The 16,865-nt window shown below is 41.8% G+C and overlaps 1 protein-coding gene across 1 annotated transcript in view; it reads left to right on the top strand.

Moving 5' to 3' along the window:
• The first annotated feature begins 2,303 nt into the window (after positions 1–2,303).
• PYGL (glycogen phosphorylase L) overlaps positions 2,304–16,865 on the top strand; it is a 34,304-nt gene continuing 19,742 nt past the window's right edge. Inside the window, exons 1-4 of the mRNA XM_008057271.1 lie at positions 2,304–2,402; positions 5,173–5,251; positions 8,588–8,691; positions 15,529–15,660. Of these exons, the coding sequence (XP_008055462.1) occupies positions 2,331–2,402; positions 5,173–5,251; positions 8,588–8,691; positions 15,529–15,660 (387 nt within the window). The 5' untranslated portion in view covers positions 2,304–2,330. The remainder of the gene's footprint in view (positions 2,403–5,172; positions 5,252–8,587; positions 8,692–15,528; positions 15,661–16,865) is intronic.

Here is a 16,865-nt window from a genome sequence, read left to right as displayed (position 1 = left end):
AGCCTCCCAAAGGCGCGGGATTACAGGCTGAGCCACCGAGCCCGGCTTATATATATTTTTTTACCACTAGGCATATGTTGCGAGACCATTAACTAAGAAAATGACAGAGATCTGTTTTTCAAGGTCTTACATATTCCCAAATATAAGGTGAGGTTCCCCCAAAATATTATTTATGAGAAAATAGAAAATCACCTTACATTCCCACCCTTATAAAGACTGTCCTGTAAAGAGATGTTCTCTTATTTACTTTATTTTCAACCACATTTTTTAAAGAAAAACCTAGAAATATTTTTAAATGTCTTAATGATTAAATGGGCTAATTTGGAATCATTAAAAGGGAGGCAAAGAATTTTAACACAGATGAAGTCATTATTTCTGGGAGCACGACCTCACAATTGCAAGTGTTTGTTATATACTTTATTTATAAACAAGCTTTCTCTAGATCACTAAAAAGAAAAAGGGGAGCCGGGCTCGGTGGCTCAGCCTGTAATCCCATGCCTTTGGGAGGCTGTGGTGGGTGGATTGCTAGAGCCCGCGGGTTCGAGACCCGCCTGGGCAGCGAGACCTCATCTCTACAATAAATCAAAAAATCAGCCCGGCGTGGTAGCGCGTGCCTGTAATTCTGACTACTCGGGAGGCTGAGGTGGAAGGATCGCTGGAGCCCAGCCGGCGTGTCTGCGGTGGCCAGGAGCGGCCACTGCACTCCAATCTGGGCGACCGAGTGAGACTCTAACTCAAAAAAAAAAGAAAAAAAGAAAAAGGGGAAACATCATGATTACATTATAGAGACAATGAAAATACATACAGGGAAGAATAAAAAATAACTGTGCTAATATTATCCAAGTGAGTATTTGTGGCTTAAGATACTATTCCCTCTGGCAACAGTGGTCATGTACAAGAGCTCAAAGGTACCTTTTTCCCATCATGCAAAGGCATTTAATAAACTAGTAAGGGTTCCAGTAAGGGTCACAGTCATCCCACCTGGCCTGCACCCACAAAGTGTCCTTCAATATTTTATGAATGATTGGTGAGCTATGACAGCTTTATAGACATTCAAACAGTTTGGATAAAAATAAAGATGGTGAGCTCTGGAAAGCAGTGGTAGATGCCCCAGTCTGACATGGATGGTTCCAACGCAGGTGAAGACAAAACTCAATTGTTTCATAAAAGGAAAGCGGGAAAGAGTGAAATTTCTAAGCTGAAATTTCAAATAATATTTTATTTTAAATATATATGTAACCAATATATTAATTATTCTAATAGGCCTTTATTTATTATACTGAATTATATTAGTAATTTTAGAGATGTTTTTTGGATTAGCCAAATACTTTTCTTTTTGGTCCTTCTTATCTTAGGGAAATAGGGAAGTCCTAAAGTGTGAGGTGACTGACTCTATTGGTACATTTATAGATTTTTGTTGTTTTGTTTTGTGACCAGTAGAAAAGAAATGGAGAGCTAGATAATATAAAAAGGAATGATAAAGTTACTCACTGACCCTTTTTTTATTATTGTAGTAAACTGTGCTTGTATATAAAAGGACTTTAAGCAGATCTGATATTTGTACCTCTTTCAACTCTGAAGGTATTAAACCTGGCTTTTGCCATGTCAAAGGCAAACAGTTTCTAAAGTTGATAGAGACATTTCCTATTTCAACAAGAATAGGCACCACTGAACCTCAGGTCATCTTCTTATTCAGAAGGAACTTGCCTATAAATAGACTTTATAGAAAAAAATTTAATTCTAAAATTAACTGTAAAATTACTTGCTGTAATCAGTGAAAGAGGAATATTTTCTAGCCATGGAGTACGTGGGAGTTAATCTTGGTGTTTCTTGGATGACTTGAGGTGGTCATAGCCAACCCACCTGACTCACACCCACAAGGTGTCCTATAAATATTTTGTGAAGGAATGGTGAACTGTGACAGTCTGGCTTCTGTCTGTCCAAAACATATGCTTTTTTCATGAGGAACATAAACAGGAGGGGAAAAAAACAAAAACATTGAACCTAGTTAGATGAGTTTGCTTTTTTTCTCCCTGGGGGTAAAAGATACTGACCTACTTTGCCAGAAATCATGTATAAAATGGTTTTCCCAAAGCCAATTGTCAGTAACACTTTTATTTAGCGATTCATACATCAATAAGAGTCTCTTTTGAACTGTGTTAAAGTGGTCCTGCTTATTTGTTTCTTGGTGGCCTCACATAGGACCTTGTGTTTTTATGTTGACAAGTAAGATTAACCTCAAAGAGGAAGCATTCTCTTTCTCTCTCTCTCTCTCTCATTTTTTTTTTCTTTAATTTCAGAGGGTATATTACCTCTCTCTGGAATTTTACATGGGCCGAACATTACAGAACACCATGATCAACCTTGGCCTGCAAAACGCCTGTGATGAGGCCATTTACCAGGTATGTTGTTCCCAGATTTTCTTTCATCCTCTCCCTTTAAGTTTCAGGTTCAGGAACCTCAGAGACGTCACACACAAAAAATAAAATAAAACAGGTGAAAATGGCCTCTCGAGACGTGGCTGTTGCAAACTATTCGAAATATACATTACTGGTCATCTCTAGCTTAAGAGACACAACCAGAAAAAGAAGTTAGAGAACTGGTTATGACTCATGAAGTCTTTGACAACATTTCCCAGCAAGATACATTGTAGAAATTGGTATCTGAACAAGGGTTTTAAGAGTACTTGAGGCCGGGCTGGGTGGTTCAGCCTGTAATTCCAGCACTTGGGAGGCCAAGGTGAGTGGATTGCCTGAACCCGCGGGTTCGAGACCGCCTGGGCAACTTGGCAAGACCTCATCTCTACAATAAATCAAAAATCAGCCAGGCATGGTAGCGCACGCCTGTAGTTCCGGCTACTCGGAAGGCTGAGGCGGAAGGATCGCCGGATCCCAGCAGGTCGAGGCTGCGGTGGCCGGGAGCGGTCACTGCACTCCAGCCTGGGTGACAGAGTGAGACTCCAACTCAAAAAAAAAAAAAGAGTACTTGAGTCTCCTGCTGTCAGAATCATAAGCTTTACTTGGGCTCCTGTCTCTTGTTAACAAACGATCAAAATTTGACTGTGACACGTATATCAAGGCAATATGTGAAACGATAAGCTTTTAAATTCCTTCTCTGTTGCTTTATAATATGTAGAATATATTTCCACCTTAAAGGGAGAACTTGAACTCTTACTCCTAATGTACTGGTTTGTTTTCATGAATGTATTTAATGACTTCTTTCCTGAACTTCGGGTAGCTCAGTACCCAACACAAAAGGTCCTTAACCTTTTCCATGCAGTTAAAAGGAGGAATGTATTTGCAAAGACAATTCTGAATGAGAGGTCGTTCAGACTGTCCCTTTTCCTCAACATGGGATTGTCCCCTCATGTGTCCTCCAGTGGGTTACATGGTGTGTTTCCCTTGGGAGAACCCTCACAGGCCCCCTCCACATCCCTTTTTCTTATCTTCCCCTAATGTTGGCTGAAACTAATATGCCTCCCTTGGAGTAGTATAGAACCAGGTGGGATGATCTGTGTCTACTTGCTCAAAGTCTAACATCGTGCTTTAGACTTACATGTTTAGAATTCTAAAAATCCCTAGTGTTAGCACTAGTACTTGGTTTGCCCAAGGACCCCGGTAAGCTCTAGTCAACAGAGAGCAAATTTGAAAGCCCCTTCAACAGTGAGCAGAGGTAAAACCACATCTGAACTTGAAGATTTAGTTATCAAGACCTGTGTGAGAAGCAACTTTAGGTATTGAGGTAGGGATCCAAACAGGTGATGCCATGGAAACCAGAGCATCAACTCCAAGCATTGTTACATTTTATGCATATTTTTTCAAGGGCATAGATTATTTTTCCATTTTAAAAAATATTTAGTTGGCGGGGCGTGGTGACTCAAGCTTGTAATCCCAGCACTTTGGGAGGCCAAGGTGAGGGGATTGCCTGAACCCATGGGTTTGAGACCAGTCTGGGCAACTTGGCGAGACCTCATCTCTACAATAAATCAAAAAATTAGCCGGGCGTGGTAGTATGTGCCTGTAGTTTCGGCTACTTGGTAGGCTGAGGCAGAAGGATCGCCTGAGCCCAGCAGGTCGACGATAGGGTGTTCGTGAACCTGCCACTGCACTCCAGCATGAACGATGGAGTGAGACTCCAACTAAAAAAAAAAAAAAAAATTTTAGTTGCATGGGTTGCTTGACTCTCAGATAAGAACATAGTCATTTCACAACAGATTACCCTTTAGTCATGTCTGAGATAGATTAGCATCTGGTCAACAAGGAGCCAATCATTTAATTTATCTGATCAGCAATTTCCAGAGGGGTCTGCAAGGTGCAGAACTCTGTTATTATGAGTTGAGTCCACAGTGGTGCTGGTGAGCTCTGCTGTGAGATCCCCAGCACCTTGGGGTGGGGAGTTGGCTGGCAACCAATCCCACCATCCCCAGGTTCCCAGATGCTTCTTGGCCTCCAAGCCTGGTATCCACCTCAGGGAGAAGTAGAGGATTTTAGCCCCATCCTTCTGGACTGAGGTCCTGGGTCTCATGAACTGTGTGACTCACCCACTGGTTTGGGGTTAACAACTTTTGACCCCACTGAGTCAATATGCTGTGGTCGTGGAAGGATGAACTTTAGTCCTTCTGGAAGGTCTGACCTCATAGCTTTTGGTCATTTTCAAAATCCCTCAGTCCAGTTAATGTTAGCTTGGTACTGGACTATTTCTGATGTTTAACCCTGTAGTACACACATGCAAAAAAATTAAAAATAATAATAATTAACATTTATTAAGCGATATCTGCCCAGGAATAGTTCTAAATGCTTTGTTTGTGTAATCTCACTTAATTTCCTACAATCTTAAATGAGGTAGGTAGTACTATCCTCCACCTTTTTTAAAGAAGAAAAGTGAGGCATGCAGAGATGTAGTAACTTGCCCAGGGTTGTACAGCAAGGAAGTCACAGAGTCAGTAGCGGACATTTAGAGCCCACAGTCTTCTCCATACGGGGACTGCACCATCTTGTACAGCTTGCCTCGCGGACAGCATCTGATGCCAAGACAAGCACTGAGGGAGCTGACAGTAGATTGCATGCACAGATAAGCCTGAATGCCTTACCCAGAGCTGTAGGAAACAGCTGTCATCTCTGAAATGGCCTGTATTTGTGTCTGCCTCCAATGCTGTTTTCCCTTCCTGGCCAGCTTGGATTGGATATGGAGGAGTTAGAAGAAATTGAAGAGGATGCCGGACTTGGCAATGGTGGTCTTGGGAGACTTGCTGGTAAGTGACGTTGTAAGTATGTTATACTGTCTGGGTGATCGATGCTGTCTCAGACGCCATGCAAGGCTTGGAAGAACCAGACAGGCTTCCTAGAAGAAGTGCAAGGTATGACCTGGTCGTAGATAGGTTTGTTCTTGAGTTTGCACTGTGGTTTGATCAATTCTAGATAAACAGGAGAGGAGGGAACTTGAACAAAAGAGACATTGCTTAAAAGCCTTTGGAGACATTGCTTAACACCTAAAGTTAACCAGATCCTTCCTGTGCACTCAAGGGTTTCCAAAGCGGCCCCTTTACTTCACTGTTACTTGCACACAACTGGTCAATACACATACTTATGTGACATGACCTCAGCTGTTCAGCCATGGTCTAGCCTTGTGCACTTGACTGCTTGCTTTTTGATTGGTGGACAATGATACACTAATGTCATGATATGATTCAGTTAACTAATATCCTTTTTGTGTTTGGATGAAATGTGAGTTCCTTCCTTTATCTAGGGAATTGGGTTTTTTTGGTAAATATACAGGAATATACCAAAAATATAATAGCAGCTCCCTTAATTTAAAAATATGCATCCCTAGAATCAAGCAATTCCACTTCTTAGTATCTACCTTATAGAAGTACTCAAAACATGTGCATAAGGAGATGTGGAAAAATTGTTACAGTGTTGTTTGCCTATGTAAAATATTCTAAAATACGTAATTGTCAAGGAACAAAATTTACCTGTATGTACTTCCTTGGATGTATTTCCAAGTTTTTTAAAAAATCAAATTGCATTAAAAGCCATATAGTGTGATACTATGTAGGTTTTTTAAAAATGATTTTCTGTGAGCATATGTATTTATAAATATGCAGGGAAAAATATCTGGAATTTTAAACACCACACTGCTCTCTGAGGCCCCCTTTAGGAAGGAGTGCAGAACTGGGGTGTCAATCAAAGAGGCCACCAGCATTTTCATTTTTCTTGTCTGTAACATTTAAGTTATTTTAAAGGAGGATGTATTAACATATTACTTGTGAAACAAACTTAATAATAAAAGTGTGATACACACACACATCAGATGATACTCTATAAAAAATAATTATCTATTTCTTCACTTTTAGACATAGTTCAAAAATCTTCTGATATTACACATACATTTAAGTTACTAGAAAGCCATTTGCATGTTTCATTTTTTTAAATCCCTGCCACATTAGTTGAAGTGTGCTTTAACATTGCCTTTTGAAAAAAACAAAACAAAACCTCTGCCTGTGGGATACTTGCCACATTTTTTTAAAGTTATTTTCCAGACGATTTAATAGGCTTTCCATGGGGCTGTAAGAAGATGAGCAGCGGCAAAGAAATGTACATCTAAGACTGGAACCCAGCCTGCCTGCCTTTTATGTGAAGCCCAAAACTTTCAGTATGTGTTGGCTGGGTTAACCCCACTCTGTGCCAGACAGAATGACCTCCCTCCATTGGTTGACTGATACATCACAGAGAGAAGTGGCGAATAAAACTGGGAATCAAGGTTGGGACCCCATTCTGGTCAGGCTCTCAGGATAATGTGATCAGGACTCAAGAAAAACCCAAGAGCCACAACTCAGAGCACAGGATGCAGAGTGGAGCCAGCCCACATGGGCACAGGGACAGGAGTTGGGAGAATAACTTGAAGGCCTTGGCCATTTGTGTTTGTGGAGCTCTGTTGTACAGCGGCACCGCAAGCCTAACTCAAGCTCTTTCTGTTTGAGGGACAGCCTTCAAATGTTCCTTTCTGTCTTAATTCCTCTGGTGTGTTTCCTTATTCTCTGTATAACTCTCAGTTCAAATTACTGAGAGGGATCATCTGATGCGTATAACCCCTTAGTTGGCACCCAGCCTGTTGGTTAGCTGTCCTGGATCAGATACTCTGTCAGGTAACAGAAAACCTAGCAAAAAATGGTTCCACCACCAAGGACATGTGCTATCCCAGAAAAGAACTCTAAGACTAGTTTATTTAGTAGTACAATTATGTCAGGACTCCAGGTCCCTATGGTCCTTTTGGCTTTCCCTCATGTAAAAAAGATGGTAGCAGCTGTAATCCCGGCACTTTGGGAGGTGGAGGTGAGAGGATTGCCTGAGTCTGGGGGTTCAAGACCAGCCTGGACAAATTAGCAAGACCTCGTCTCTGCAATTAAACAAGAAAAATCAGCTGGATGTGGTGGCAATCGTGATCCCAGCTATTTGGAAGGCTAAGGCAGGATTGCATGGCAGGTGTAGGCTATGGTGGCCATGAGCGTGCTACTGCACTCCAGCCAGGGTGACAGAGTGAGATTCCAACTTAAAAAAAAAAAAAAAAAAAAGATGGTGGCAGCAAGGAAAATCTTTCCCAGAAGTCTTCTGCATCCAACCAACTTCCAGGCACCTCTCATTGTGTTAATATCATCCTATCCCCATGCCAAAGCCAATCACTGATGAAGAAAATGGAATTACTATGATCGGCTTAGAGGATTAGACCAATCAAACCCGATTCACTTCCTGGTTGATCCTCCCTGACACATATGGTCACCAGCTAACTGAACCATGGATTCCATTAGCCAGGAAGAAAGAGAGTCGGCCATAGACCATCCTACTAGTGAGTCAGGTGCTAGAAGGGAATGGGTCATGTGTAAGTTATACCTTCCTGGGACTGCCTTTTCAAGCAGGGAGGTCATGGAAAGAGCTTCCCTTAGAAAGGACCGTGTGAGGGACAGTCACTGACAAATTGAATGCAGGTTGGCTTCCTTATCTCAATTAAAATGTACATGGTGGTTATTTCTAGATGGTAAGGTCATAGATGATTTTTTTTCTTCTTTATACATGTTTGTATTTTCTAACTTTAGTATTAATTTTATAATTAGCAAAATACTACCAAAAATTAATGCTCATTTTGTGTGACATTTGTGCTTTAAAAGACAAATGTGGTTTATCATAGAAAAATGCTTTGGCCGGGCTTGGTGGCTCAGCCTGTAATCCCAGTACTTTGGGAGGTCAAAGTGAGTGGATTTCCTGAGTCTGTGGGTTTGAGACCAGCCGGGGCAAATTGATGAGACCTCATCTCTACAATAAATGAAAAATTAGCCGGGCGTGGTAGCGTGCAACTGTAGTTCCATCTACTTGGAAGGCTGAGGCGGGAGAATCGCCTGAGCCCAGGTTGAGGCTTCGGTGCCTGTGTGTGTGCTGCTGCACTCCAGCCTGGGAGGGAGGGAGGAGGGAAGGAAGGAAGGAACGAAGGAAAGAAGGAAGGAAACTGCTTTGTGGTTGCTGTGTTTCTTAGGGAAAGATTGGACATTTTGGCTAAGCTTAATGACTGCCTTTTCCCTGTGCTCTGGTGAATTTAGCCTGCTTCTTGGACTCCATGGCAACCCTGGGACTTGCAGCCTACGGATACGGCATCCGGTATGAATACGGAATCTTCAATCAGAAGATTCGAGATGGATGGCAGGTATGTGAGCCATCTTTCCAATTGTGTCATTAAGGTACTTCTCTTTCAAAGAACTCTGGGTGATTTATAATTTACGGACCTTTAACGTGAAGCTTGACTAATTCCTCTGGCGTGTGGTTGGCATCGGTGGGTACTGTCAGTCTTCCCCTTTTGAAATGTGAGCTCTCTAAGAGCAGAGAGCCTGCCGTTACCACCCAACACTAGGTCCAGAGCACCTAGCACAGTGCCTGCCTCACAAGGGTGCTCTGAAGAGTTTTATCACTGACTGCCGTAATGCAGGCCACCACCATTCATCCTCTGCAGCATTCACGGTGGAGGAGCACATCTTTGACTCATGATCTCAGTCAAGAGGCCTTGACAGCAGCAAGCATGTGGCCATTTTGTAGGTGAGAAAACGAAGTCTCTTAAGAAGTGAAGTTCTCTCAACTCGCACCGCTGGCAAAACTGCGTCTCTATCCCCAGATTTCAGGCCCACATTCAGTGTTCTTTTGTACACTCAGTATGCAATATAACCAACATTTTGAACCAACCTGACCAAACAACGCATGGTATCTGTTTTTAGTCTTTAAAAGTCTGGTACTCTCTATAGCTCAGGATGTTTAAGGATTTTGTCTCTTATCTTTTAACTACTGTTGAGTGAAAGATATAAAGGAAACTCAGCAAATTAATCTCAAAAAAAATTTTTTCCTCAAGGATATTTTCCTCCAAAATTTCATGAAAATACTTTTTTTTCCCCTTCTTTTTCTTTGAGTTGAAGACACTCTGTCTCCCAGTCTGGAGTACAGTGGCATGATCACAGCTCACTACAGCCTTGTCCTCTTAGGCTCAGGTGATCCTTCCACCTCAGTGTCCTGAGTAGCTGGGACTACAGGCATGCACCACCGTGCCCAGCTAATTTTTAAAACTTTTTGTACACATAAAGTCTTGCTATATTGCCCAGGCTGGTCTCAAACTCCTGGATTCAAGCAGTATACCTTCCTTGGCCTCCCAAAGCGCTGGGATGACAGGCATGAGCCACTGCACTGGACTAAGTTCCCTCTTTATTATGACTTACTTTTGCTCCTTTTAAATGGTCTTTATTCCAATAAGCTGTCCCTTTCTCTCCTATCAGACCATGCATTTTCCATGTTCCAAAAGAAAAACAGGAGATGAAATAGGTTTTGCTAATTCAAAATATTCCAACACTTACTAACCATCATCACTTGTTCCATTTTGACTTGAAATTGAATCAGAAGAGCAGATGATTTTACTTACCACCTCCATTGTTTACTGGAATGGTATTTTAAAGGACAGACATAAAATATGTGATACTGTAGAAAAAGAAACCATTTCCATAAAAAAAAAAAAAATCTGCCAAGGAAGCAGCATGCCTCTTCAGAGTATGGTCATGCCATGTATCACTGTCCTTGTGGTGGCAGATTCAGAGAAGGCTGGTGCAAATTCTACTTCCTGGGGAAATTTCTAAAGGTTGATGGACTTTTAATTTTTGAGTCTCTTCGAGGAAGATTTGCAGTCTGTTTTGTGATGGGCAGGTCTTTGCAAACCCACCAAGTCTGAGGAAGCTGAGAGACTGAAGAAAGAGCCTGATATATCTAGTTTCTTAGAAGGAAACATTTAATGGGGACTTAGGAACAGAAGCCATGTCTGTGTCACAGACAGGAATGAGACAAGATGGCGGATCCCCCCAGACTTAGGGTTTATATACCATGGGAAAGAGGAGATTCAAAAAGGATGGGTAGGACAGTTGAAGTACGATAACATCAAGGTTGTTTGACCTAACAGCAGGATTTACAGTAAGTGCCTGTTCTTACACAAGGAACAATAGATACATGAAAGGTCTTAGAGGCCCACCCAGAAAGGGGGTTAACCAGAAGCCAACATGGCAGATTAGTCTGCAAGATGGAGTTGGTTTAGCCTCTACGCAGTCGTAACGTGTTCATCGTCAATCCCTCTGAGGAAATTGTGTTGGTAAAATTCTAGGCCTACCACGAACTCTAACGGAGATCACTGAAACCTTCTCAGGAAATGTTCTCTATGAAAATAGCTGGCCCTTGGGAGGAAGAGGAAAGGCAATTGCAATGACCTCACATAAAAGTTTAATAGCCACCAAGATCCTGGGTAGAAAGGCACTCTCAGTATGTATCTCAGGTTGAATCAAAGCATCCACTGTAACCCTTTTCTCTCCAATTAGAGCCCACGCCAAGCCTCTGGCAGCCTGTCCATGCATGGTTCACGTTCCCAGCAAGCTTCTAGTTATCACTGCTGAATTATTGGTGGGCCCCAGAAACATTTTTCAATTATTTGTACCACCAGAAAGCAAAGTTTGTTGACTCGCCTGATGTTTGTTCTCTGGTTCTTCATGTACTCTACAGAGGAGGGGAAAAGCATTTCTTAGAATTCAGTCACTGACAGAGCCCCCTTAGCTGACCTCTGCTTTGTTGCTGGCTGGCATCCAGATTCCATTGAGTAATTCCTTTAGGGAGATGCCCAGTCCAGCTGCCGCCCCCCACTCAGGTTGGCCCTTTCGCTACACAGAGCCACATGCTTGCTTTGTTCAGCCCTGTGTAACCTCTAGGGTGAAACAGACTTGACAGCCCACTCGGATGGAGATAAAAGCTCTTCTGCCATCTCCCTCCCAACCCCCTTTCATATGGCTCCACATGTTAGTGCATCCGGGGACCACTGGCTACATGGAAATCTAAATGTACAGACCAATTTGTCAGTCCATTGCAAGGGAGCAAGGTAGCTCCTGTGGAGCAAGAAAGCTTCTGTGGATTGAGTGGGGGCAGGGGCAGGGTGGGGTGGGGAAGTGCGTGTTGGGGGGAGGATATTCCCTCTTTCTCCTCAGACCTTATCAGATCAATTTGTGGTTATGAAATACCTGTTTTTCTCAATCTACCTTAAAAACAAGGCTTGTCATAGAAGTGGAATAACAGACACAGAGGATGAGGCTTCCTAAAGGGAGGAGAGAGAGAGCAGAGCAAGGTTGAAAACCTGTCTATGGGGCACCATGTTTGCAAACTTGGATGACAGGTTTAACAGAAGCTCAAATCTCACCATCACACTACCTTTGTCACAAACCTGCACATGCACCCTCTGGCTGCAAAATAGTTTTTAAACCTTATAAAATGGATAGAATTATTTACTAATTCTTTACCAAATCAGGAAGAGTTTTAAAATAAAGAATAGCAAACAGAATCTCCTACAACGTGTCAGCCCCATGGAGTTAAAACCAAACATCATTTGGCAGGGAAAAAAATAAAGCCAAACTTAATGGCATGAAGACTAATTAGCTGACTATTCCCTGGTCACTGTGGAGTGAACCCTCAAGAGAGCAAATGGGAGCAAGCCAGCCATGGGAAGTTCACAACCCAGCTCCAGTTTCTTGGAGGCAGAACAGCATATGGTCCCACAGCATTTCTCAGCAGAAAAGGTGTCATCGGTTCTCTCATGCACAACATTTTTCGGAGGAAAACTGTTTCTGTCTCACTGTCCTTCTGTTTCATGCGACACCACCAGGTGTGTTTTACAACAGCCCAGAGTACTTGAATGAGGCAAACAGTCATACAGCCCTTTCCCATTACAGAAAGCAGTGTTCACATTGACCAGTATTTTATTTTATTTTATTTTATTTTATTTTTGGTTTTTTTGGTTTTTGTTTTTTTTTTATAGTTGGAGTCTCACTCAGTCACCCAGACTGGAGCACAGTGGTCGCTCCCGGCCACCGCAGCCTCGACCTGCTGGGCTCCAGTGATCCTTCCGCCTCAGCCTTTCAAGTAGCTGGAACTACAGGCGCACGCTACCACACATGGCTAATATTTTTATTTATTGTAGAGATGAGGTCTCGCCAAGTTGCCCAGGCGGGCTCAAACCTGCGGTCTCAGGCAATTCACTCACCTCGGCCTCCCAAAGCACGGGATTACAGGCTGAGCCATGGAGCCCGGCCGACCAGTATTTTAAAACCCCAAATCTGCCCTTGCCTAACTAAGTGCAGCATAAAGTATTACATAAGTCAAGATGTTTTCATCACTTGGGGATATCATCACATATGTGCCATAGATTTCCTAGTTATTAACACAAGTTACGAGACTCTTTACAAGCTTCTTATCCACTGGCAAACTTCAACCATTTCCTTATTAAATTGTATTTTATCTTTTGTTCTCTTTATGACTGGAATAGCAGAAATTTACTTTCCAGTTCTGAACTACAGAATTACAGTTATTGACTTTGTATCACCTTATAGCTCCTGGCTGCTTTTTATGTGGTCTAGAAACCAGCAACTTCAGGAGCCCCCAGAATTGTTTAGAAAGGCACAATTTCAGACCCTCATCAGACCTACTGGGAATCTGCATTTTACCAAGATGTGATTTGCTGATTAGCTCCAGTCTATCTCCTGCCTGCAGAGACTCTCTGACTCTTCTCTGATGCTATTTAATGAGTCCCCTTTCCATTTATCATTACGCTGGTAGTTAATATTAATGGGCAGCTTACAGACTGTCTTGATACAAAGTCAAGATCAATGTAAATGAACGTGTCTTTGCTTGTCTGGCTGTTCACATTAACGTTTTGTCTAAAATCTCAACAGATAGGAACTGTGTTTGTTTCTCTTTTCACATGTCCTGGGGCAGGAATTGAGCCCATGTTTGATGATCATGAGGTGTCCAGCATTGTGTCCTAGTTCTTAAGCAATCTTCTAAGACTAAAGTTGAGACTCCTAAGAGGTGAGAGAGAGGAAGCAAGTAGGTAAAACAACCATATTTGGGAAAATCCCATTGACAAAGGTACTTCTTGCCAGAACACCATTCCATGTTTCAATATACAGTCATGTGCTGCATAGTGACATTCCAGTCAATGTTGGACCACATATATGACAGGGCTCTCATATAATTTTAATGGAGCTGTTCAATACAGGTGTATCACTTTAAAAATATTTTATACCATATTTTTACTGTACCTCTTTTATGTTCAGATACACAAAGACTTACCATTGCATTACAGTTACCTGCAGTATTCAGTAACATACTATACAGATTTGTAGCCTAGGAGCAACAGGCTATACCCTGTAGCCTAAGTGTGCAGTAGGCTATACCATCAAGGGTTGTGTAAGTACACTCCATGTTGTTTACACAACAATGCAATAGCCTAACAACACATTCTCAGACAGATCCCTGTTGTTAAGGAAAGTATGACTATATATGTAAAGGTTTCACTAATAAAATATTTACTTTAAAAATATCTCCCAAATGTGTTTTTTGTTGTTGTTGTTGTTCTTGTTTGGTGTTTTTCTTTGTTTGTTTGTTGCAAAACAAAATTTATTTGGTGACCAGGATACCCTAAATAGAAACCAGGGTTTTAAACTTTTTATAAGGAATACTTTCTATAAATTGACATAAAAACTTGGGAAAATTTGAGGTTGTCAATAAGTTTCTTAGCTCTTAGTATCTGCTACTTTCAAAATAAACCATAATTTACAGTTCATTATCAGATTTAAATCACATAAGGATTAAGGTAAACAAAGACTATAAAATGTAATATTGCTATGAACCTGGACTAAAATTTTTAATTTTATTTTATTTAAGTTAGAATCTCACTCTCTCACCCGGGCTGGAGTGCAGTGGTACAATTACGACTCACTGCGGCCTCCACCTCCTGGGCTCAGGTGGTCTTTCTGCCTCAGCCTCCTAAGTAGCTGGGATTATAGGCATGTGCCACCATGCCTGGCTAATGTTTTTATATTTTGTAGAGACAAGGTCTCGCTATGTTGCCCAGGGTGGTGAAATAAGCTTTATTAAGGGCGTGTTGTATAAGTAGTACTTCTTAAACGGGTCTGTGTATTCTTGGCACAAGAATCTCGACTGATCCATTGTGTGGAATTGATTATCCAGTCCAGGTGTCCAATGATAAACATTTCTGGAATGCCTCTCTCTTGAGCACAGGCTGGACAATTGGATTTACAGATGTTAAGACATGGGCTCTGGAGTGTTCTATAAGTAGCTTTTCTTTACTGATAATGCATATTCTGGATACAGAGACCTAAGACCAAATCTTGACTCTACCATTTACTGTGTGACCTTGGGCAGTTACAGTTTCTCCTCTTTAAAAAAAAAAAAAAAAAAAAGAAGGGCCATTACCTTGCTAGACTCTAGTGTGGCCATGTGCTCTTTGAGCTATGGTTATTGCCATGCTTCCGGGCTTTGGCCCCCTTCCCCACCTTGGGGAGGTGAATCTTCTCTCTCCCTTCTCTTTCTTTCTCTAATTTACTTTTAAATAAATCTTTTCTTCTCTCTCAAAAAATAAATAAATCATAGTTATACCCTTTAGGTTGCTGTGAGGATTAAATACAATAATACACATCAAATATTTCAAGCTAGCCGGGCTCGGTGACTCAGCCTGTAATCCCGCACCTTTGGGAGGCTGAGGTGAGTGGATTGCCTGAGCCCGCGGGTTCGAGACCTGCCTGGGCAGTGAGACCTCATCTCTACAATAAATCAAAAAATCAGCCGGGCATGGTAGCGTATGCCTGTAATTCTGGCTACTCAGAAGGCTGAGGCGGAAGGATCGCCAGAGCCCAGCAGGTCGAGGCTGCGGTGGCCGGGAGCAGCCACTGCACTCCAGTCTGGGTGACAGAGTGAGACTCCAACTCAAAAAAAAAAAAAAAAATCTCAGGCTGTGTTTAAAACAACATTGTTGTTGATTTAGACTGAAAGACAATAACAAAACAGTATCCAGTATTCCTGAATTTTGTCTGTTATAGATATTTTTAATTTTATATAATTGAAGTGCTAGGTCTTCATCTCCTGACAAATAAATTCTAAGCAATACTGTATCCTTTTGCAGGTAGAAGAAGCAGATGATTGGCTCAGATATGGAAACCCTTGGGAGAAGTCCCGCCCAGAATTCATGCTGCCTGTGCACTTCTATGGAAAAGTAGAACACACTAAGACCGGAACCAAGTGGATTGATACCCAGGTATTCAGAGTGTCCTCACGACAAGCATTTTCTATAGTATAGCACAGTGGATCATACATGAATATGTAGCATACAGTATAATGTATCTATGCTACTGAGCATAGCATGCTGTGTATTAAATAATAGAGTATATTCTTCCTAAATTAATCTGTTACTTCTCTTAGTGCAGCCCACTCATTTTGGAGACAAGGTAAGCGAGGCCAAGAGAGGAGTAACTTCCTCAAGATCAAATGGTTTTCCAGGGTCGTTCTGCAATCAGCTTTCTCAGAGAAGTATCATTTCTAGAATACCCAGCATAATTAGCTCCCCAGTTTTATATTAAGTTGTTGATCACAAAATTGAATAAACCTAAATGTCATTCCTCACCTCACCATATTTATTTATTTTAAATAAATATAAATAAGTTTAAAAATTTCTCAAGGATAGATATGTATTTTGATACTGAATTATTTGTTTGTTTATTTATTTATTTTTGAGTTGGAATCTACTCCATTGCCCAGACTGGAGTACAGTGGCACATTCATGACCACCCCAGTGTCGAGCTGCTGGGCTCAGATGATCCTTCCGCCTCAGCCTTCCAAGTAGCTAGAACTACAGGCACTTGCTACCACGCCCAGCTAATTTTTTTATTTAATGTAGAGATGAAGTCTCACCAAGTTGCCCAGGCTGTTCTCAAACCCGTTGGCTCAGGCAGTCCTCTCACCTCAGCCTCCCAAAGTGCTGGGATTATAGACTTGAGTCACTGCACCCGGCCATTAATTATTAATTTAAAAAATTACCTTCACATCTCTCATGCCAGCACATTGGGAGGCAGAGGTGAGATGATTGCCTGAGCCCAGGGATTTGAGACCAGCCTGGGCAAGTTGATGAGACCTAATCTCTACAATAAATCAAAAAATTAGCCAGGCATGGTGGTGGCACGCACCTGTAGTTCCAACTACTTGGAAAGCTGAGGCAGAAGAATCACCTGAGCCCAGCAGGTCGAGGCTGCAGTGGCCATGAGTATGCCATTGTACTCCAGACTGGGCAGCAGAGTGAGTCTCTGACTAAAAAAAAAAAAAAAAAAAGATTACCTAAGTTCTTATTCACTGTGAAGTCGAAAAATAATGCAAAATATTGCAAACTATACCCTGTTATTTGGTGCCAAATCACGTATAGAGAAATCATGCTGATGTCAAGTCAAGTGTACTTACTTCATGGGCATG

This window comes from Carlito syrichta, unplaced genomic scaffold (genome assembly GCF_000164805.1).
Source record: "Carlito syrichta isolate Samal-C Ts95f unplaced genomic scaffold, Tarsius_syrichta-2.0.1 Scaffold302918, whole genome shotgun sequence".
Classification (NCBI taxonomy): domain Eukaryota; kingdom Metazoa; phylum Chordata; class Mammalia; order Primates; family Tarsiidae; genus Carlito; species Carlito syrichta.
This window is presented reverse-complemented; position numbering and strand designations above follow the sequence as displayed.